This window comes from Pezoporus flaviventris, unplaced genomic scaffold, assembly GCF_033815535.1.
Source record: "Pezoporus flaviventris isolate CSIRO_AGI_PZ_B2104156 unplaced genomic scaffold, CSIRO_AGI_Pfla_v1 ptg000007l, whole genome shotgun sequence".
NCBI lineage: Eukaryota > Metazoa > Chordata > Aves > Psittaciformes > Psittacidae > Pezoporus > Pezoporus flaviventris.
The window spans coordinates 96,763,607-96,787,394 of NW_026892555.1; the positions used below are offsets into that span (position 1 = coordinate 96,763,607).

The window sequence follows — 23,788 nt, forward strand, 5'->3', positions numbered from 1 at the left end:
AATGGTCACTTGGAAGAAGCCTACTTTTAATTTCATACAGAAGTGATGGTCAAAAGAGAGTATTTGCCACTACTGCGAACTGCTGCCCTGAGTGCATCAAATCATATCATTGGCATTAGCCTGTTCCCACCTTCTACTGAAATCCTTTTTGCCTTGACCCACCTGAATATATCCAGCTCCTACCAAGTAGAATGCTTCATGACAGGGAATGTGTGGTACTACATAGCAATTTTAGCATATTTTCCATTCTAAACCTCACTAGTCAAATTAATCCCAAATAACCTTTCTATATATGTTCACCTTTTCTACCCTTAACACACACGCCCTTCCTATAGAGGCTGATCATTGGCTAGAAACTTCCACTAGCTTGAAAGTCAGTGCTATTATAAAGTGGTGCTATTTGTAATTCAGTTAGGACACAGATGCATGAAGTGACAGCAACAGGAAAGAGTAAGGAAACAAAGAAGCCAGGTAGTCAAGCGTCTGCAGGGGACAGATGCACAAACAGCAGCTGAGACATTTATAGAATATGAATTTGTTATTGTGTGGGTTGCTGGGCAATACTTCACTGTGGAGGATGCATATACAATCTGTCAGCAGCTTGCGGTAAACTGACATACGAATGGGAGTCACCTGGAGAGGGGTGGAAGGAGCATTATAGGAAGATGACAGCAAATGTGAAAGAAGAAAGGGTAAAATAGAGGACTGCAGGGACAGGAAAGTGCAGTTGAATTACTGCATAAGACTTGAGGGCTGAGAGGTACATCTGGAAAGTTAACAGCAGCTGAGGTTAGGAGCATGCAATACGGCAACATGTGTGTCTGAAGAGTCAATGAAGAACATTGTTTTTGGCCTGGAAGAGGTCTGGGTCTGAGTTTGCCCTTTTTTTTTGAAGTTCCTGTCTGAAACCAAGCCAGACTCACCAGATCTGGACTCTTGCAGAGCTGCTTATAGCATGCCATGTCTCTTTCTTTGTAACTGGGAAATCATAAATTTCTCTTAGAAACCTGGGTCCCCCTCTCTAGGCAACCTGAGGAAGTCAACTGCAGCACCAGAGCTGCCATCTAAAGAGAGGACATGAAGAAAGCACTTTGCTGCTTAAGCTTCCATGTAGCTGAGTCTCTGATAAAAAATGTTTTGTTTTGTTTTCTTCAGTTAACCAAATATGCATGAAAGAGTACTTACGGGTAACCCGTTTTTGCCAGGAGTGCCCTAAAATAAAACATCCTTGTTAGACAAGTAGATAAATCATTGTAACAAAGAAGCAACAAAAGAGAAAAACAATGAACTATAGCTTGATGTGTCATGTAGTAACAAAACAAACCAGAACCGTAAGAAATACTATCTCACAGTGTGATCTGTTTTTCACCTCTGTTTAGAATGATACAGATTTATAATTCTATATGATTTAGCATTATAGAATTATCATGGAATCGTAGAATGGTTTGAGTTGGAAGGGACCTGCAAAGGTCGTCTAGTCCAATCCCCTTGCATATCCATGTTTTACTGTATACATCTTGTGCTGATGGTTCAGAAAGCTATGACATATGAAACATCCTGGATATACAGAAGCTACTGAAGGAGGCTTGAGAGTTCTGAAGCCCAGTAGCTTTGAACATGTTCAAATATGACAGCTGGGAGGGTGGTGCAGTACTGCAAAAGCTGCCCAAAGAGCACTTCTCTATGAATATTAGCACATCAGCTGTTTGCCTTGTGCTTTCTGATGATTGTCTCTCATCAACACTTCTATAGCTGCTGAGACATCTGCAAAGCAGATACGACACTTCTTGATTTGATTTGGTGGCTCTAAAACCCCATCTTGTAGAAGTAAGACACTGTGTATGAAGTTGTGAAGTTTCAGCCCTTTATGCATGTGTGATGAGCGACCCTTTCTAAAATACATGAATTCTTTCAATAGACAGAAAATACTCACGGGCTGACCATGTTGTCCAAGTTTCCCTGGAGGTCCAGGAGGTCCTTGATCTTTTTTCTCCACATCTTCTCCTGGCATTCCTGGAGATCCTGCCTGACCTCTCTGGACCTGCACAATACAATGTGAAATATGAAAAATGTGTTGCATTGCTTTTCCCATTTTTTTCCTTTCTTCCCTCTCTCCTAGAGCTCCTGCTTTGTTCAATGCAATCAGAAACCTGTTAGGCACCATACAGATAACATACTCCATTCAGCAAAGGCAGTCCACATTAGAGATCATTCATGCAAGTTTAAATAAATTGCTCACTGAGATGGAAAAAAACAAGAGCTGGTTACCCACATGCAAGTGATCATGGTCTAACTTCAGATCTGCACAGATCTGCAGAGTCTGAATCAATAATGTAGGTTTGAAAAAGACCAGTTTCACAAACTCAGTCTGGGAAAAAAAATCGTGAATGTTAAAAATGAATGTTTAGGAATGCTTTAAACAAGTACCCTGAGATCTACAACTCTAACAAAAGAGTTTTATATATCCATTTTGGTTAAAAAAGAAAGTTATAGAAGAGGAACTGAGGAAACTGATAGCAAAGAGTAAAAATGGACAACCAGCAAGAGCAAAAATTGTCTAAGGAACAAAATAAACCTTTTCAGTTGCGAAGCTCAGACTCTAATACATACTTAAATTAAAATCCAGTATAGATGATGGATCATTTAAGTCACCGTTGTATCATATCTTGAAACAAGCACTAGGATTTGCTCACATTTTACAGCAGCAATGAAATATTTTGAGTTTCTTTAGTAACTAATGAAGCTAGGAGGCATGCAATACAGTGAATATCCAAGCGTCAGGTAGGATGACAGCTTTCAGCAAAGGAGATATTAACTGATTTTTTAAGGATCTTATTGGGTTTTGTTTCTAGGAAAGTTCCCAGAGACTAGAGGTTATTAAATCTATTACCATTACAGATCTTTTTTCCCATCTGAAAAAATGTTAGAAGAGAACATAGATAACTAAGATATGTGTAAGATCATAAGCTGAGTGAGATAACAGGATTGTTGATATAGGTCGATCCTGAAAGAAATTCCTGCTTGGACACTTACAAGACAGCCTATCCAGGATTTCTGGAAGGCATCTCTGACAGATGAAAGATGTCCAGATACAGCCTTTTCTAGAGTACTGCTAAAAAAGTGTGCTGGCAGCCTAGAGAAGCTGGGCATGGCTGTAAACAACATTTATTCATATAACTGCTCTGATACAGACATGAGTAATACAAGAATGTCAAACAATTTTGCTGACTTGCTTCAACTTTGCTCCTTTATAAGGCCATCTACTAGGAGTAAAAAGGTTGTTCAGTCTAATATTTTATTAATCAAAATATCTTTTTACTGTGAATGCCAGGAAAGCTGTTGGTTGCTTCTTCAGTGGATTTATTTTTTCCTCTCTAGGTGTTAAATGTGTGCAGCTGTCAGTAGTGAGCATACCCTGCTTCTTAAAGAAATAACTAGGAGTTGCAGATACTTCTCCAGTGCAATCCAGGAGGTCTTTCCCTTGTCAAGACATGGAATATAGGATCAGCCTCTTGGATGGTAACTTGAGTAAGGTTTGGTTTATAAAGAGATAATTTGCACAAACTATGCATTTTAAGATAGTCTGTGGGCAACTAGGAAATCCATTGATACACATTTTAGACATGGATTCCTCCAGAGTTTAGCGTGTTTTAGAGTTTAACTTCTGTTTGGACCACCTGATAATGAAGCACTGTGATAATGAACTGCTTTTATGCACTTGGTACTTCACACAGAAGCACTTAGTGAGCACTCAAAGGGCCTAATTTTAAATCTGTTTATATACCACTTTCACCTGCAAGGCATTTACTAAGACCAAGCTGCCTGCTTTTAAGGTACAAAAACCATGGGCTTTTAAGGCAAGGATTTATGTTGGTTATTTTATGTGTTTCTCAGTTTCTTAAATGCAAAATAAAGAAATGCAAAACTGAAAGAACAATTTTGGTTTGTTAGTCAAAAATCTCAAGCCCATCTCAATGGTTATAGATCCCAACTTCTGCATAGCGTCTGCATTATTGTCTGATGTCATGAAAGGGCATTCAAGAATTTAAAAAGTTGCTTCTGTTTGGCATGCTTCTAAGATGGACTAGATAAAGGTACCACCTCAGAAAAGCACTTAAAATTCATATGTTTTCTTGCTCTTGGAACAAAAATATAAGGCATATTATGAACCCATTATACAGACCTCCTCTCTGCTTACTCCTGGCAAAGTACTATCACCAGAGCCATCTTCTTCTCTTAAGGTTTTCTGTGTTACAGTGGTGGACTCATTGTTGCCTTGTTCAGTTTCCATGACAGCTGAATCTAAATAGAATAATCACTTATTAATGAGAGACAGAGCAAAATAAACCAGCCCAGAGCTATCTATCAGAGCACAGATCCTGCAAGTTGATTGAAAAAAAAGAAATTTTTTTGATTATGTCCAAAATATATTCCAAATATTAGTATTAGTCATCTAATAACTCTGAAAATTTTAGAAGGAAAAGAAAAAAAAGAAAAAAAGTGAGAATAAAATTATAAAACAGACGTTTATTTTAAGAACAAAGACTGTATTGCATCATCTTATTTGACTCAAGCTCCAGTCTAATGGTTGCCTATTTTTCATCTCTGTAACAATAAAAATAAGAGTACAACAGGTACTATCCGAAGTATGTATAAAATTCAAACAGGAACATTGTCTTTGGACTTTTTACAATAACTAGTTCTACTTTCTGTTTTCTAGGAATGTTCTGAAATTGCCTTACTCAGAGCATTATTCCGTGCTCTTATTGCCTTGCATGTTTAACTACAATGACTGAGATAAGCACCTAAATGGAGTGAAAAATGGGGGATGTGTTGGCTAGTAGTGGTTGTTGCTACCACTTAACTGTTTCTGCTATTAACAAATTGCAGCCTAACAGACTGCAGTTTCAAAGACCAAATGTTTGATGTGCCGGTTCTTTTCTAACACAAAGGATGTCCAAAACCATAGGATTTTTGATTCCTGTCATCACCCAAAATATAGCACTGGCTTTTCGTACACAGGGAAATGCCAGACTCAGATCTAGAATGTAAATGACCACCCTCCACCCCCCAAAGAAAATGAAGTAGTGCCTTGCTCTTTAACTGCTGCTTCAGAGATTTCTTCTGATCTGTGATTTCCGGAGAAATCATTTTCTTCCAAATAAGACAATATAGTTGGGGGGGCTTCCACTGGCTCAGCTGACGTATCTTCAGGCTAAAGAAAACCATAAAATCCCAAAGAACTGTTTAGACAACAGGTTTATCACATATTTTAAAGCAAGAATCTGTAGATTACCTTGCTCAAAGCATAGTAATCACAACTACTACATTTATGAAGCAAAACAGAAATCCATATCTGTCCCACTTAATATCTTGCCATTATCTGTCCTTACTGTTCTACTGCCCTTAGAAATATTATCTGTCATTGCTATCATAAAACCTGAAGTTTATTGATGGCCAATTATACACCCTCCTTCATTACCAAGTTTCTAATTTATTTTGTCTTCTATTTCATTTTTCCTCTTCACACTACACATCTAGTCAAGTTCTTGAGGAAACCTAGCACAGTACTTTTGAACTCCTCTTTTCCAAACCAAGTCATGTACACCTGTCAAACACATAGAGAGGGAATAACTCACAAGGAATATAATGTTATCACTTCAAGTCTAAGAGCCTAGAGCTGGCTAGTACCCACCCTTCCCCATGCTGTCTGTGGGTGGGCAAGAGGCAGACATTTAAATAATCTGGTATCAGCTGCATGCAGGAATGCAAAAAGCTTACTCCCTACCAGGGTTAGAGGCCTGGTCAAGTGCTGTCCCAGTGTAATCACATCATGCAAACCTGCATTTGCCATCTAAATAAGATTTAGAAGTGGTTATGTTGTCATGGTAACCCTGAACAGATTTAGTGGACCAAGCATCCTGGGGTTGAACCGTATTATGATCTAAAAATTGGCATTTAAGGCTTGTTGAAACAGTTACTATTTATTGACATGTTGATACGGCCTTTTGAATAATCTATTATATACTGTAATCATTTTCTGTGACATTTTTCCTTCTGGGCATTGATTCTAGCCTGATTATGGAATTCAAGTTAATCATAAGCAACTTCTAGGTCTTCTGAAGCAGGCATGACATCGATGTATTACCATGACATTGTCAGATCTTGAAATAACATTTTTGGCATCCAAGACTGATTGTATATATTTGGAAAATCAAAGGAAAATGTCACATTTTTACTCCCTGGGAGTGGTATGTCATGATAAACAATAGCTGTTACACTTTCAGGTCTCTGTTCATGTAAATCATTTTTTAGTAATCTAACAATAACACTTATTGAAACAAATTTTCTACCTTTTTTACTCTGCAGCAGTGAATGATATGCTGAGAATCAACATTCTTATGTGCTGGTTTTGGCTGAGATAGAGTTTTTTCCTTATAAGAGTTAGTATGAGGCTATGTTTTGGGAATTTCAGCTGAGCACAAAAAGTAAGAGAGAATATGATGTGATAGGAATCTCTAAAAGCACAAATGTTGTGGTGAGAAAAGAGCAATTATTTACTCTGTGCTCCAGTAGAGTAACATCCAAATGAGAGCTGCAGTTAACATGCGTAGAAGGGCAAGAAAAAGATGATAGTCCTTCACAAACATTAAATAAGCTAAGGAACCCTGCAGCAGGAAGATGAGGATGGTAAAATTCCCTTGGGTTAAAAAAAACAAAGCATGAAATTCAAGGGCAAAAAACTCAGCAGAGGTCCACCAAACACAGATACGCTCCTGGCTCAAGCATTTGTTGAGATGTAAATTGTTCCAGAGTAAAAGAGTATTCCCAGTAAGTGCCATATTTATGTTCCTAATCTGTTGTTATACTCTTCCTAAAGTACTGGCTGTTGAGTTGTCAAAAATACCAGATTTTTGATCTGGCAAGGTGCAATCATTCTTATGGCTGGGTGCCTGTTTTTCTCATAGGTGCCTTTGGAACTAGCCACATACAAAAAAACTAGTGACAAAATCCAGACCTCATGATCCAAAAAAATAATATTAAGCCAGAAATGTAAAGCAAATAAATAAATTTACCGTTATAGGGAGATGAGAAGGTGCAAGGATTTCTTGTGTCTCCGAAACACCTCCAACTTCTTGAATGCTGCCATTGCCACTGTTGTCTCCTGAAGCCTGTGCAAAACCCAGTCATGATAGCAAGTTCATAAAAGTCAGAAAAAAAAATATTATCTCCAAGGAATCAACTACTTCAATGCAGATTATTTCTTTTCAGTTGGCGAAGCCTTAGTGTCATTACAATGTTAACTTATTTCAGTTCTTACAACGTTTCATGAGTCACCCTTCGGAAAAATAAGTCATAGTTAATTTTCTGAAAGGCATTACAGAAAAAAGAAAACAATTCTTTTTGAGTGTGGTCAAAAAAAGAGATTCACAAACACAGTTTTACACATGATATTATGTTCTCAAGAAGAAATACTATGTTCAATCTTATGGAAAATGTTTAATAGCAAATTAATTTGAAATCTCTGAGGCACTGAGGAGAACTAATATAAGAATACTCACGTAAGGATCATCGTCTTCACAGTGATCTTCAGTAGCCCTTGGGTCAGATTTGATTGTCAGATGTTGAATTGAGCCCTACATGAAACAACAAAAACAGTTCAAGGAAGTAATATTTGAAGTAGGACGTGTGAAGTGGAGGGGTTGTGTGTGTGGAGGGGTGGGAATTAAACAAGTCAACAAAAAAACCCAGACTCAGTTCTGATTTGCTTGGAAAATGATGTGAAGCATAAATTATTATGATAATAAACTCAGTTAAAAGAAATTTAAATATATTCTTATGGTTTTCTTTTGCAAAACGTATAAAAAAATTGAAGTTGCCAGAATAAAATGGCTATCATGTCCCAACGACAATACAATTGCTATGCTGTATTATTAGTGCCCCACCTGAAAGATCTAGTTCTACATTATGTTCTATAGTCTGCAAAGAACTGTCTGCTTTTTCTAGTTAAGAAGTGCATTGCAGGTCTAAAAATGGCATGTGAAAACCCCTGAAAATGAACATGAATGATGGAAAAAGAAAATACCTGTAAGTGATGGAGTGGGTCAGGGAGAAGCCAGCTTAAAGCTTTTCAAAGCAGAAAGAAAGGAGATGTATTTTGTGATAACAAATGTTACTTTTTTTCAGAGTTCAGATTATATTTCTCAATTTGACATGCTGAAAGTGCAGCAACAATTTAATTTTAAACATTTAAGTCTTGTTTCTTAGATTACACAGACTCAGAGTGTCATAAGAAACTCGTGAGGGATGTTTTCCTTCTTATGAGGTCTTACAGAGTTAGGCATGGTGCACACGTAGTATGGAAAGATGAATATTCAAATCAAGAGCCATCATACTTACACATGTGACACGCTTGTTCCTGTTTTGCTGACTGTATATTTTGTTTCTGTGGTTTTATATTTTCTGTAGAAAAGAGCCTGAAGAAGCTGACAAATTTCATCTTTATCTCTAGACAGACACAGAATACTTCTCTGTCCATTGACTCCTCTTCAAGGAGCTAGAACCATGAATTACACCATATAAAAATATCTCGGTTATGCTCTGTCTGCTGAGTAACTACCACAGTCACACAGCATATGTGCTCACTCTAAGACATAGAAAGCGTGAGTCTTGGTAAGGAAAACTGCAACAGCTGGGGAAGTGGGAAAAACCTTGCTGTTAATGCCACCAAAAAATGCAAAATCCAGATGAGGGGAAGGTGCCATTTATCTACACTGCTATGTCTGACTTTTCTCTCTCTTTCCCCTCTGCAGCAGTCTTCTCTCCTTGTCCTAAAAATACTGAGGAATTAGAAGCAAGGAAGTACTTTTAAAGCAACATTTCTGATAGCTTCTAGAATATTTCAGAAATTAGCAAAATCTGAGATTCTATCTTTAATGATCCTCTACTTTATGTATGTTTAAAGACCATGAAATTCATGCAGTTCAGGCATCCTGAGTTTGCAGAGAATCTGAGATAACAGCTCAGTTGAACTGAACCGTCTCAAAATTTAGTAATGGGCAACTCAGGCCTTGAACAATGACAGACTAACAGAACAGTTCATTGAAAAATTATACATGAAAAGAGGCACAACCAGACACTTAGGCAGTGTCTTGGAAGTGATTCTGTGATTATACAGTATGAGCAGATTGCATTTGGAGAACAGATTTTTCCTCTTGCTCTAAAGTGTGGCTCTGGGTGATGAAGGAAATAAAATGGAGAGCTCTACTGTTTCCCCAGTGCTGCTGCTAGCCAACTACTCCAACCAGAAAAGTCATGGCCAAGTTTGCCATAGTAGGAATGGTAGATAGTAGGTATTGGATTCCGCCTCCAAGTCTTGTGCCGGCTGCTTCTTTCCCTGTTAAGGCCAGTTTGCAGAAACTGGCTTCATCACTGTTTCAGCTGTATTTGGTTGTTTTCTGGTTTCTACTTTTCTTTTCAAGCACCAGGGATAGAGTTTCTTTTTGTTGCCATAAAATCTGAATGACATAAACCATTATGTCATTTCCTGTCTAGCAAACAGAGCTTTAGACACATGAATTCCCATTAACTGGAGTAAACCAGTAACTGACATTCATTCAGAGCCATTTGTACTATCTGCTATGAATTGTTTCTATTTTGGGCAATTGACGCAAACAATTCTTGTCATACAAACAGAGCTTGAGGAGGAACAAACCATTTGTTTTTTCTACCCAAAATCAGATGTGACATATAATAAATGAAGAAATAAAGGCACACGACGTAGAGTACACCTCCTAGTTAACAGTGTTGAAGCAACCAGAATACTAGCTGAAATTTATGTATACTCACTATAGCATACAGACAGCCTATTTCAGTGGAAATGCCCTAGAGTATAATCTACCATGCATTCTTCTCACTGTACTTACAGACTTATTGGTGATAGTCTCAGCAGCTGATCATTGCATGTTTTCCTGGTGGGGTACCAAGGTGGGTCTCATTTTCTTGAACGTTTCTAATTCCTACTTACTAATCATATATTCCCAATACTCCAGTCATCCCATCTGTCCAAGAAAGGTAGTGCCAGCAGCCAGGTTTTCTGAACAACCCCTTCTACCACTTACTTGCTGTGAATCAATATGCTCCTGTAATTCTAGGTGATTAGACTAGTCAGATAAATGATAAAAGTGCACTATTCTTGCTGCTTACCAGATGAAGCTCACAACCTGCCAGCACACCTGAACTTTTCAAAGAACATACTTTTCTCTAAAGGGAAGGATCCTCTCAGTTTTTTATGCTGCTTTACTAACTTAGGGGAGAAGATATTATTCTCACAAAATACTGTAAAGTTTTGAAGTACAAGAGAAGTACAAAAACAATATAGAAAAAGTGTGACATTTCCCTTTCATTTGACTATAAGTCAATCTCATACATACTGACAACTTTCACATTTCCATATGGAAGCTTAGTGGCTGAGAATTCCAGTGGGGATGCAGCAGGAAGGATGTCTGCATTCAAGCTAGAAGGCTTGGGAGCCTTGTAGTAGTGTTTTTGGTCCTTTCTGTTTTTCTAAAGCACTTGGTAAGCTTCAAGTAATATATAAAATGTAGAAATACAACTTTATCTTCTAAGTATCTTTATCTTTGACGACATCATTCTCTTCCTGATGTTGAATGTGAAGTAAATATACCTAGCGCATAAGCGTTTAAAATACAGACTTTCTACTAAGGTATTATTCTTACAAGTTAAACAAATGGACACTCTGAAATCAGCCCTTCATGAAAAGGCCATATAAATTTATGTGATATATTTTCTGTGAAAATCCTAGTATTCGAACTGAGCATTGAACTTAATATCTGGACTATAAACTTCTGAGGTTCTACAAACATTTGCGTTTAAACCAGAGCTTGTATATCTGCACTGCCTGAACTCTGGCCAGGTAAATAAAATACAAGCTACATAATTTGTAATCTCATTTGTGATATAGCCATTGTAAGCAGACTTTCTTGGGTAGAGTACATGCATGAAACACTGAAGAATGCAAATTTATCAGGCGCTACTTACTGTGAACTTTTCCAATCCTGTGGCTCCCGCATTACCAACAAATATCCCAGATCCAGATTCAAATACCAAGGCTCGATCTGATCTTTGAAACTGAACTCTCTGGTATTCTTCACAGTCCATGAACAAAGCAACATCCTTGCCCTGAACAGTCACTGTAAACCTATTCCACTTGTTAGTCATGACTGGTACTTTAAATGAAGCAGCCTCTCGGGAGATATGGGAACCAGGCTCTGTGTAGTACATAATTATTCTCTGGGTGTTGTCATCAACTGGTGAAATTCTCATTCCCAGGTAAATAGTTTTCTGGAAGGCATCTGTTATTGCAAATAACACTCCTCCACGATCACTGTTTGGTTTCACTGTATTGACGACAGCAAAATCTCTATAGAAAGGTGATGGTATAATGGCACTTGTCAATCGACCGATGTTAGCATCTGGACCAAAGCTGTAAGCTGGAAACCCTCCATAGCCAGTGACAAAGTAGACAGAAGGAGGAAGAGGAACTCCTATTAATTCAGTGAGGTCAAGATGTCCTTTTGAGCCTCGTTCTGTAAAGTGTGTAGAAAAAAAAACATGTTAGTTAATGTGTGAGAAACATTCTTTATTCTTGAGGCGCTCAGCCCATTTAATATAAATGATTTAAGAAAGGCCTTAAAAACTGTAATGCAGTCTTATAACACTATTAACATATTTCTAATACTTTAGGCCCCAGTTCAGTCAGTGATTAAACACACCTAGCTAAATACACATGTAATTCTTTGTCCTTTAACTAACCAAGGTTACTCCTATACTAAAGAAAAGTGCATGTAAAATTTGGTGAAGTTGATCGGTAACAAGTAGTTCCTGCTTCAGCTGTCCACAAATTACAAAAAGTGCTGAATGTGTTTGCAAAGTGAATTCAGTGAAGACTGAGCAATCTTTTGCTTTCTCAAAGAAAGATCCTTTATCCTCACAAACTGAGAAGGCAGTAAGAGTTCTCTACAAAAAGCATGAGAGGGTTTCACAAATACAGGATAAAAATTACAGTGGATTTACTTTAGCCCTTGCAGTTACCTGCTTCTACAACACAGCTCCGCTGAAACTGAGAGCCTTTCCTCCCTCTACAATCTCCTCTAATCTTACATTCTTAAGTTTCTCAGTTTAGCTAAATGAGTTAAGTTTCTCATTTTATCTAAAAGTCTCAATTCTTCTTACTGGTGTACATTTTCATCCTTTCCAAAATATTTATGTTACTCAGAAGCAAACAAAGTGCTAAGGTGTAGCTACATCATGTAAAAATATAATCACTCATAAACTGTGGTTTGTGACTAAGTAACTGCTGGCTTTTTCAGCAAACATGAGAAAAGATCTTCATGATTCAAGAACGTCAGATTTTTACGTCACTTTCTTATGAACTGCAACCTAGCCCCTCTCTACATTCTTTGCTGAAAATCTTCAGATCCTGGTAAAAGAGAGGATATATTTGGAACCACTGTTTTTCATTTCCTTTCTTTATCTACTTCACACACCAGTCTCCCATGGTTCTTAGATTAACTCCATCAGACAAAAAACTAGTGTGGAAAGAGGCCTTGTGGTAGAATGAGTACAGATGAGTACGCATGAGGCACTGCCCAGAGGCACTTCCTTGTGATATCTCTTTATGAGGAAAGTTCCATAAAATGGTGTCCCTAGACAGCATTAAGCAAAGTTATCTCGCTCAATGGTCACTTAATTTTCAACCCAGCACAGGGAGAACTGATGCCACCTGTGATAATTTAACACTGCAGACATTTACAGGGTACAGGAGCTAAACACAGTCCATCTTTTATATCAGGGCAACAGACAGCAGAGTCAGTCCCCCAATCTTTTTTTCTGAATAAGTACTTACAGAAGCTGAAAACGAGTTCCCAGTCTGCCTGAATATAAGCAGTGAAGAGACACATGAAACTGGCTCCTAGCCCAGCCTACCTGTAAAGGACTAAGTCATCCTCAGATTCTGATGCATTTCACCTTCAGAAGAGCTACATTTTGGAAGCAGCCTGTACACTCTGGTCACGGCATGAGCTGGGATTTCCTGGTTGCATATAAAACCGTGGGATGTATACATGCAATACCAACCCAGAATACCTCAAGTTCTTCCTCATGTGCATAGGCTTATTTCTGCTTCTAATACCTGTAGTACTCCCTTTCCTGCCCTAGGATGTGCTAAAGGATAGTTCCAAAGTGCATGTGTTTATATTACCTGGCCACTTCAGGCATGATAATTTGCCACCAAGAAGGAGAAACTACATAAATAATTTCACAGCTCTCACCACATCTTCTTCTCCTTAAGATACTAATGTGCCACTCCCATGTCATGAGGTTTTGGGTTTCAAGAATATAACAGGATGGGTGCCTATTACATGCTTATTTGGAGAGTCTTATTTAAAGCATTATAGCTTTTATGGAGCCTTTATAAGTCTCCATAAAAGGAGAAAATGATCTTGATATGAGGAAAATTGTACTGCCAATACTTCACTTTGCCTACAGTCTAATGTCCCAAGGGACACAATGACCTTCCTCCAGGCTGGTGATTCGAAACAAAACTGGTAAAAAAAAAAAAATAAAAATTACTGTAGATAATAATGTCAAAGTTATTAGTTAAAACATGACTTTTAATCTTTCTTCCCTGATTTGTAAGCATTCCCAAGTCCTTCATAATGTATATATTTGTGTAGTGTAGATTGATGAAGTATCTTTCAATTTTTAAACTTAATTACCATAACTGTAATAGTTATATAGGCTGAATATATCCAGTTGGGGCAGTAATGGAAAAGGAGTGACAGTCCATATTAATACCACAAAGTGGACTCAAAAACTTTATACCTAATTAAAATCAGGAAAAATAAATGAATCTTGCACTTGACTCTGAAACCTGGCAAGCTGGTTCTGAAGAACAGCTAGAGAGAGGTTCTTCAGCTGAAATATACCTTTGTTATTCATTATTTATATGCAGTACTATAATGGGCTATGTGTTGCAAAGTGTTTTTTACTGTCCTAGTGATTTTGCAAAGAAATGGTAAATTATTCTCCCTGTGCCAAAGTTGTTACAGTCCAGTTGAAATCAGTTCTAATCTGTAATCCTCTCTGTACTTGAGCCAAGTCTGATGTTTTGCCTGATAGATTTTGCCCCTTCCTAATAGCTTAAAAAATCAATTTTTTTTTTTTTAATTTTTTTTTCCTGGCCAAACAAAGCTAATATTTTTTTGATTGTGACTCTAATATTGAGTCATACTTTATATTCACACCCACATACATGTACAGGAACCTCAGCTACAAACAAAATGCGTAAGCAATTACTTAAATTTAAAAAAATAAGACAAATAGTAAGATTGAAGAAGAATATAGGAGCTGTACACAGATACCAAACCTAATTCCAAAGAGCCGTGGCAAAAGGGACCTAGAAAGAAGACAGAGAATATTTAAGGTGGCCAGCAGCCAGCTTATCAGACTTGCATAGCAGGGTGCATCCCAGGAGTGAATCTAATTAATAGAACTGTAGTTTCCCACTTCCTATTCTCAAAGGAAGATTTCATAAATACAAAAAAGCCCATTAATTCTCCTCACACACTATGTGGAGCTGCAGTGTATGTACAGTTTCCTAGTCACACACCAAACAATAAAATGCAGAGCTCAAAACTCTTGCTCTTTTAGCATAGGTTCTAAGACAAATGAAACATGTTTTTAAAAGGTGGCAGCAGAAGACAGTAAGAACAATCAGTATTTGAGTAAAATGAGCCAGAAGGCTCAGCAAATATCTGAACTTCAGTGAGACTGGAGTAGAAGCTTGCATCTATCCCCTATAGAAAAGCAAACAAGAAGCTTCTAGCCAAATTCTGGGCTTACAACTTATCCCAACTCTTAATGGATTTATGAGGATGTATAGTTACAGTTAAGAGCAGACTTACAGCCACAGGTTTTGCTCCCATTCAATTATCTCTGATAAATTAATGTCCCCTTGATGCAGTTATGTTAGAACAAAAATGCCCTCTTATTCCCTTAAATCAATGGGTAAACACTATGCTATTTTAAGTACCTTTAAAGCCAGCAGAACACTATGTTGCACCAGTATAATTTTATTTCAAACATGTACTGCTACTAAGCCACTGGATATCGGGAGCATCCAGAATTCATCACATTCATGTCCATGTTTCCTGGACCTGGGGCACTGGAAGGTATAGCACAGAAACACCTTCAATATTATCTATGTTTTATCTCAAAAAATAAAGTAGTGGAATAGCATAAATTGGGATGGTATTTTTATCATTCTGGAGCTATAAGCTGTGCTATGTTCTGCATTTATTAACATTTGTTATTGTACTTTATAGTCAGAATTGTTACAGCATTTGCGGACAGGTGGATAGTCTCACAGAGGCGCTTGAGGAACTAGCTGTGAAGTATCAGTGTGTTGTAAATCAATATTTAGGTTATTTCAAGACTGCAGATGACAGTACTGAAGGTTTTTTCTTCTTTTAATTATATTTTTTCATGTAATTACCTCACTGCTTCAGTACTGAAAATAGTGAAGCTGTAAAAACAACAAACCGCTATTCGGTATTGGAAGATATTCTGTTTTCCTAATTGTGTCTTAATGAAGCAATCAGTAACAGTGAAAGATCATGAATCTTAAAATGGACTGGAAAAAACAGACAAAGCTCTTTAGAAATAGGCAGGAGGTCCTCCTAGAATATATTGGTATAGACAGTTGGAGCATTTTCTTCTGGATGCCTAAGGAAACCTCAGAAGCTATTTTTAGTGGTGTTGCACAGCCAAAAGTGAGGCTGCAGTCAGTAGGAACTGTGATACTTACTGACATGTAAAATGAGGCCCGACATTCTTTTGTGCAAACCATTTTCCAACACTTTTTGCCAACAGCTGGTTTTACATCATTATCATTCTGCCCTGTTCTGGACAAAAATATATGTAGTTTATGTACCTAAATATAGTTCGTTAAATATGAATCTATATTGCACAAAATGGTCCTTTTTGTCCCCATCATGTCTTGTTTGAGAAACTTTATTTCATCACAGTGCTTTCAAGCAAATCAACAAAAAAAATTTGTCTTACATATAAGCTATATTTTTCAGGTTTTCTGATCTAATACTGGACTAATTATTGTTTCATTTGTTGCTTGTTTGGAAGATTTTCCATATACATTTTTGTGCACATTGTTTTTTGTATAGAAACCCAAGGTCTTTTGATATGTATTATACTCAATGAACTATTCTCCTTTCATTAAAAAAATCAGCATTTAAAACACATTGTCCTGGTTTAGCTGGGATAGAGTTGATTTTCTTCATAGTAGCTGGTGCAGTGCTGTGTTTTGGCTTTAATCTGAGAGCAATGCTGATAACACACTGATGTTTTAGTTGTTGCTTAGTAGCACTTATCTTGACCAAGGACTTTTCAGTCTCTCATGCTCTGCCAGCGCGGAGGGGCACAAGAAGCTGGGAGGGAGCAGACAGGACACCTGACCCAAACTAGCCAAAGGGATATTCCTTTGAACAAACAAGAGGAATTAGAGATGTGTGCATGTCTAAGGGGGTATGATATAACAGGCATCACAGAAACATGGTGGGATGGCTCCTATGACTGGAGTGTTGGAATGGAAGGTTACAGGCTCTTTAGAAAAGACAGGCCTGGCAGGCGGGGAGGGGGAGTTGCCCTTTATGTTAGGGATAGGCTGGAGAGTATGGAACTCTGTCTGGGGACAGGTGAGCAGTTAACAGAGAGTTTGTGGGTCAGGGTTAAAGGGAATATAGCTATGGGAGACATTACTGTGGGGATCTGTTACAGACCGCCTGCTCAAGGAGAACCTGCGGATGAAGCACTCCATAGACAGATAGGAAAAGCCTCACGCTCACAGGGCCTTGTTCTCATGGGTGACTTCAACCACCCTGACATCTGTTGGAAGGACGGTACGGCCCGGCACAAGCAGTCCAGGAGGTTCCTCAGTTGTGTAGAAGACAACTTCCTTCTGCAAGTAACAGAGGAGCCGACAAGGAGAGGTGCCGTGCTTGACCTTGTGCTCGCCAACAGGGAAGGGCTCGTTGGAAATGTGACTCTCCAGGGCAGCCTTGGATGCAGCGATCATGAGATGCTTGAATTTGAGATCCTCAGGACAGTGAGAAGAGTGTGCAGCAAGTTCACTACCCTGGACTTCAAAAGAGCAGACTTTGGCCTCTTCAGGAGCCTGCTTAGTAAGGTTCCAGGGGATACAGCCCTAGAGGGCAGAGGGGCCCAAGACTGTTGGTTGATATTCAAGGATCACCTGCTGCAAGCTCAGGAGTGTTGTATCCCAACCAGAAGGAAGTGCAGCAGCAGGGCCAGGAGACCTCCTTGGATGGATAAGGAGCTCCTGAGGAAAATTCAATTGAAAAAAGAGGCTTATAATAAGTGGAAGCAAGGACAGGTGGCATGGGAAGAGTACAGGGTTGTTGTCTGAGAAGCTAGGGACCAGGTAAGGAAAGCTAAGGCTCAGTTAGAATTAAACTTAGCTAGAGGTATTAAAGATACCAGGAAGGGATTCTACAGGTACATAGAAAATAAAAAACAGACTAGGGAGAAGGTAGGCCCCCTCAGGAAGCTATCGGGAGAACTGGCTACATAGGATTTGGAGAAGGCTGAGGTTCTGAATGACTTCTTTGCTCGGTCTTCACTGACAAATGCTCTGACAGAACCACCCAAGTCTTGGAAGGCAGACGCAGGGATTGTGAGAATGAAGACCTTGCACCCACTGTAGGAGAGGAACTGGTTCGAGACCATCTTAAAAATCTGAACGTGCACAAGTCCGTGGGTCCTGATGAGATCCATCCGCAGGTCCTGAAGGAGCTGGCAAATGAAGTTGCTAAGCCCCTGTCCATCATATTTGAGAAATCATGGCAGTCAGGTGAAGTGCCCGCCAACTGGAAAAAGGGAAATATAACCCCCATTTTCAAGAAGGGGAAAACAGATGACCTGGGGAATTACTGATCAGTCAGTCTCACCTCTGTGCCTGGCAAAATCTTGGAGCAGATTCTCCTGGAAGGCATGCTAAGGCACATGAACAACAACAAGGTGCTTGGTGACAGCCAGCATGGCTTCACTAAGGGGAAATCCTGCCTGACCAATTTGATGGCCTTCTATGATGGGACTACAGAACTGATGGACAGGGGTAGAGCAGTTGATGTCATCTACCTGGACTTGTGCAAAGCGTTCGACACTGTCCCACACGACATCCTTGTCTCTAAATTGGAGAGACACCAATCTGATGGATGGAACACTCGGTGGATAAAGAACTGGCTGGATGGCCACATGCAAAGAGTTGTGGTCAATGGCTCAATGCCTGGCTGGAGACCAGTAACGAGTGGTGTCCCTCAGGGATCGGTATTGGGGTGAGTCTTGTTCAACATCTTTGTTGCTGAAATGGACAGTGGGATTGAGTGTGCCCTCAGCAAGTTTGCCGATGACACCAAGCTGTGTGGTTCGGTTGATACCCTGGAGGGAAGGAATGCCATCCAGAGGGACCTTGACACACTTGTGAGGTGGGCTGATACCAACCTCATGAGGTTTAACCATGACAAGTGCAAGGTCCTGCACCTGGGTCGGAGCAATCCCAGGCACAGCTACAGGTTGGGCAGAGAAGAGATTCAGAGCAGCCCTGTGGAGAAGGACTTGGGGGTGTTGCTTGATGAGAAAATGAGCATGAGCCAGCTGCAGTGTGTGCTTGCAGCCCAGAAAGCCAACTGTATCCTGGGCTGCATCAAAAGGAGCATGACCAGCAGGTCAAAGGAGGTTATCCTGCCCCTCTACTCTGCTCTTGTGAGACCTCACCTGGAGTATTGTGTGCAGTTCTGATGTCCTCAACAGAAAAAGGACATGGAACTGTTGGAACAAGTCCAGAGAAGGGCCACGAGGATGATCAGGGGACTGGAGCACCTCCCGTATGAAGACAGGCTGAGAAAGTTGGGGCTGTTCAGCCTGGAGAAGAGAAGACTGCGTGGAGACCTCATAGCAGCCTTCCAGTATCTGAAGGGGGCCTATAGGGATGCTGGAGAGGGACTCTTCATTAGGGACTCCAGTGACAGGACAAGGGGTAACGGGTTAAAACTTAAACAGGGGAAGTTTAGGTTGGGTATAAGGAGGAAGTTCTTTACTGTTAGGGTGGTGAGGCACTGGAATGGGTTGCCCAGGGAGATTGAGAATGCTCCATCCCTGGCAGTGTTCAAGGCCAGGTTGGACCAGGCCTTGGGTGATATGATTTAGCGTAAGGTGTCCCTGCCCATGGCAGGGGGGCTGGAACTAGATGATCTTAAGGTCCTTTCCAACCCTAACGATTCTATGATTCTATGATTCTATTCAGCCATAATCCTGGACAAACAGTATCTGCAGCAGGAGAGTAGGAGAGAAGGAGAATTAGCTGGAAGAGAAGCACAAAGGCTTGGGGTGCTATGCTAGTAACTATCAGGAAGAATACAGAAATAGGCTGGGTGGAAGGGAACAGAGCCCTGGGGTGAATTAGAGAGACAAGTGCAGCAGAACTTGAACTGCTGAAGGGTGGTTGGAGGCTCAGAAGGGACAGGGCTTGTGACAAGCAATAGCTCATCTTAGGTGCTGGCCTGAAAAGGGGTTCAGCACAAAGTGATAGAACAAAACCTCATATGAAAGTGTAAGTTTGAGCAACTTTAGTATTTCTTTAGAAATACAGAACCCTATCCCAATGACTTTCCCCTGACAAAGTCAGCACTGAAATGGGTTTTGTGCAGTTCTTGCATTCAGAACAATGCAAAGATGCTATCGCGTCCTGCCTTGTTCAGGTAGGGCAGGTGTGCATGAGGGGGAAAGTACAGGCTTCCAGGACAACTGCCCACCTAAAGATAATTGAACAAAGTTTACCTGTATAAGTATTGCAGAGTCTGTATTGAATACTGCAGCTGTCCAATAGTATGCACCTGTGGCAAGGTTGGACAGCGGCTTTATGAAATTAAGGTTTTGTGTGGTGTAAATATGTAAACTATGACGCGGACAATATCGTTGCCAGCAGGAGGGACAAGTAGCCTTTAACGATTGCAGGAGAGCAGGAGCTTTTGCATTTTACCGCTAGGCGACAGCAGAGCACTTAATAAATCAGATGGAGCTTTGGTTTAGGCATGAGCATTGCTGATGATTCACCAGTGTCAGCGTCTGCTGGGTGCTTTCTTTTACCACGTCTAAACTAGCATATGTTTTAATTTCCATTGCGTTTATAACAAAACAGATGTGAATTATCACCCTGTTCTTTTTCTTTCACAATGACCTTGGAAATCTGACAAAGTACATTAAACAAGTCTGCTGTGTGTTTTCTTGGGAAAAAAAAAAGAATACATCGCTGTTCTTGTTTTCTCTTTCACTGTCTCTTTTTTAATCTCGAATTTTAAGGCAGAAAATTCTTGCAAGGGCATTGCCAACACCCTCATTTCCAAAAATATGTATTTCTAAGATGATGAGGGCAGTTCTCTTAAAGTACTGGGAGAAACATCTGACACTTTCCTAGATTTAACAGTTGTACACGTCAGGAGAGAGTCTCTGCCCAAATGTGGAAAAACGGACACCTATTTAAAGACACTGACATAGTCTGGCACACTGACCTGAATATAAATTCTCATCCCATATAAAGAGATTTTAATGGGAAGCTAGGATAAAGAACACTTAATCAGCAGCTCCTGGAGTTGCTCCTGCTCTTTGCTAGCACCTGTCTCCACTACAAGGTTCTGTCCTTGGACCAGGGGCATAAGAAGGATATGAGCAGATGGGAATTGTGGGTTTACAATTCCTCTGTGAAAATCAGAAACCTTCACCCAGAAATGTTCCTTCCCTCCTCACACCTACCACACCATATCTCTTAGCTCAGCCAAGTGATCTGAACACTGTCATCTCTCTATACTTCCCAGGAGTAATTTAGCGTGCCTTTCCACTTGACCCTGTGAATGACCAAGGATCTTCTTTCCTGTAAGAAAATCTTGCTCCAGATCATCACCACCACCAGTCAGTGCTTCTGTAAGAAGACAGATATCATGCTCCCTTCTCATACCACTTTCACAACATCTGTTTCATCAAAGCATTAGGAGTCAGCATCTAGTGAGGCTTGACTTCAGGCCAAATTTGTATGCTCTGTGCAGTTTGATCTTGCAAGCAGAGCCTCAAGCCTACCCAAGTATGCAAGGGCAAGCACTGTCCCAGACAGGGCTGGAAAGACAGCCAACAAGGAGTCTTTGAGTGGGACATGAGAGAAACAAAAAAAAATTCAGTATTTCTGTAACTTCTACCTTGTGGCATGGTCTCCATATGATGGAGGCTAATACATCTACAGGCCATCATCAGGGATTTAAGCAAAGCTTTATTGTGAGATCTTCTACTAACCTGAGAGTGGAAAATCACTTAATTCCAGATCATATGAGATCAAAACAGAAATCTAAGAATATTGCAATAACTCGGCTTTGGTTTGGTTGTTTTGGTTTGGGGTTTTTGAGCGTTTTGCTTTGGTTTTGGTGTTTTTTTTTTTGTTTTGGTTTTTTTTTTTTTTTTTGTTAGTTGGGTTTTTGGGGGTTTTGTTTTGTTTGGTTTTTTTTTCTTTTTTGGTTGGTTTTGTGGTTTTTGTGGTTTTTGTATGTGTGTTTTCTATTGTTAAAATTAAGGGCTGTGGATCTATTAAGGTGATGAAAATAAAAGGGTTTTCTATGCATCTTTGGCTCTTACAAGGCACCTTGAAACATGGTGGACTGTATTCCTCTCTCAGATGACTATGCTACCCATTCTTTTATGTAAAGAACAAAAATTGATATTTTATTACTGAAGTTTTACTTTCAAGTCCTTGGGAGGACTTGTGTTGTATTCCAGGATCACCTCTTTCATAAATGTCTTCCAGTTTATGCACCTGATATTTATTATTATTTTTCATCCTGTTAAGTATATTGTCATATATTCTTTACACTATTGGATTTAGTAGCTAATGCATTTGATACTATAAAAAGCTGGAATTCAGAGAAGTTGAAAAATAATTGTAAGGTAGATGGTATGGGAACAGTGTAATCTAAAAATGTCTTGTATTGGACATTAACGTTTCATACAGCTCAATGCTTTTATAGCATGAATGCTCCAGTAAAATTGTAGGGGAAAAAAAATCCAACCAACGTAATCCTACTTCTTCCATCTTCCTTTTCCCAAGAATTTCATTTCCCAAGAGCTACATTACACTACTTTTATATCTTACTGTAAATCACATATGCTTTTATTATGATCATGGCTTTTTGTTTTTTTTTCCATTTCCCCAGTGAATACACTGAATGAATTAAACAAAATATCTTAAAAATGTCATTCCTGGTACAAAAAGTTCTATGTTAAAACCCTGGCTAAAGTCCTAAGTGAAAGACCTTCTTGTTTTAAACTGACTCATTAGTATAAATGATCGTGTCCCACAGCACACTGTTAATGGAAGTCTAGGGCCAGACAAAGATTTCACAGTCAGTAACAGGGCAGGCAAGTACATTTCCAAAAGCACACTCTGCTACTGTGGTAAATTCAACCAAAGACCAGTAGGGCCAGACGCATGGAAAGCTGTTTTAGATACACTTCCGTCAAAAAGATTGAAACATCTTGTTGATTACATCATATTTTTTCTCTAATTATCAACACTAATTTTCTAAATGCTATGCAACTTCACCTGCTACAGTCCTTGTGCTGAAACTTAAAAGTCTAAGAAAGCTGGGACAGAAATACACGTCTTGTTCAAGGGCTACTTTTCACCTCAGGACAGTTTTCTTCCAGTAATTCACAGAATTATTGAATCATAAAATTGTAGAATGGTTCGGGTTGGAAAGGACCTTAAGATCATTGAGTTCCAACCCGCCTGCCATAGGTAGAGACACCTCATACTAGACCATGTCACCCAAGATTCTGTCCAACCTGGCCTTGAACACTGCAAGGGATGGAGCATTCACCACTTGTTAGGGCAATCCTTATATCTAGCCTAAACTTTCCCTGTTTAAGTTTAAATCCATTGCCCATTGTCCTATCACTGCAGTCCCCAACAAAAGAGCACAGAAGAAAAGCACTTTCATCTTGCTTACAAAGTCATTTGGAGTTTTTGCCAATTTACTTTCATTTTCTCCTGACACTTCAGGTGAAACTTAGAAAAAAAATATCTGTAGAAGAGTGTCTTAACTCTATAGCAGGAGAACATCCATTATAACCTGCTGTGTGTGGAGAAGGAGCTGGCTGGCCATTTTCACCTTTAACCCAGTGTCAGAAAAATTCAACTATTCACCTGAATACAAAAGCTGCTGCAGGCAGCAGAACTGCTGAAAACTCATTTTGACCACAGTTTTTGCTTGTGATTGGATTCTGTTGTCAGGAAAAGGCAAGTAGTCACTAAAGCTTTTCCAGCATTTAAAAAATGTTACGAAAACTTGTTGCTTCTCCAAACAGTCTCTCTCTTAGTGGAGGCAGAAATATCATTTCCCACCCTTACTCTGTTCCTGTTCCATGAGACTTGTAAGAACTTAATGTCTGTCAGTCTTCTGTGTCTTTGTCAATTTTGGTACATGCAAGCTCAAATTCAAAGCACACTCAGAAACTGTTGCAGACACGTGCTGCTATTATACATGGCTTGTTTCCTTGTGAAACCATGTTAAACTCAATGCATCACTGTGATACATGCTTACAACTCTTCTCTTGAATGTAAATACAGCAGGCT

The 23,788-nt window shown here is 39.4% G+C and overlaps 1 protein-coding gene across 1 annotated transcript in view; it reads right to left on the reverse strand.

The window, feature by feature from the left end:
• Positions 1–23,788, reverse strand: part of LOC133267362 (collagen alpha-1(XV) chain-like) — a 116,608-nt gene that overhangs the window by 69,507 nt on the left and 23,313 nt on the right. The window contains 7 exon segments of the mRNA XM_061449642.1: positions 1,186–1,212; positions 1,934–2,041; positions 4,184–4,302; positions 5,092–5,215; positions 7,077–7,172; positions 7,563–7,637; positions 11,062–11,609. Of these exon segments, the coding sequence (XP_061305626.1) occupies positions 1,186–1,212; positions 1,934–2,041; positions 4,184–4,302; positions 5,092–5,215; positions 7,077–7,172; positions 7,563–7,637; positions 11,062–11,609 (1,097 nt within the window).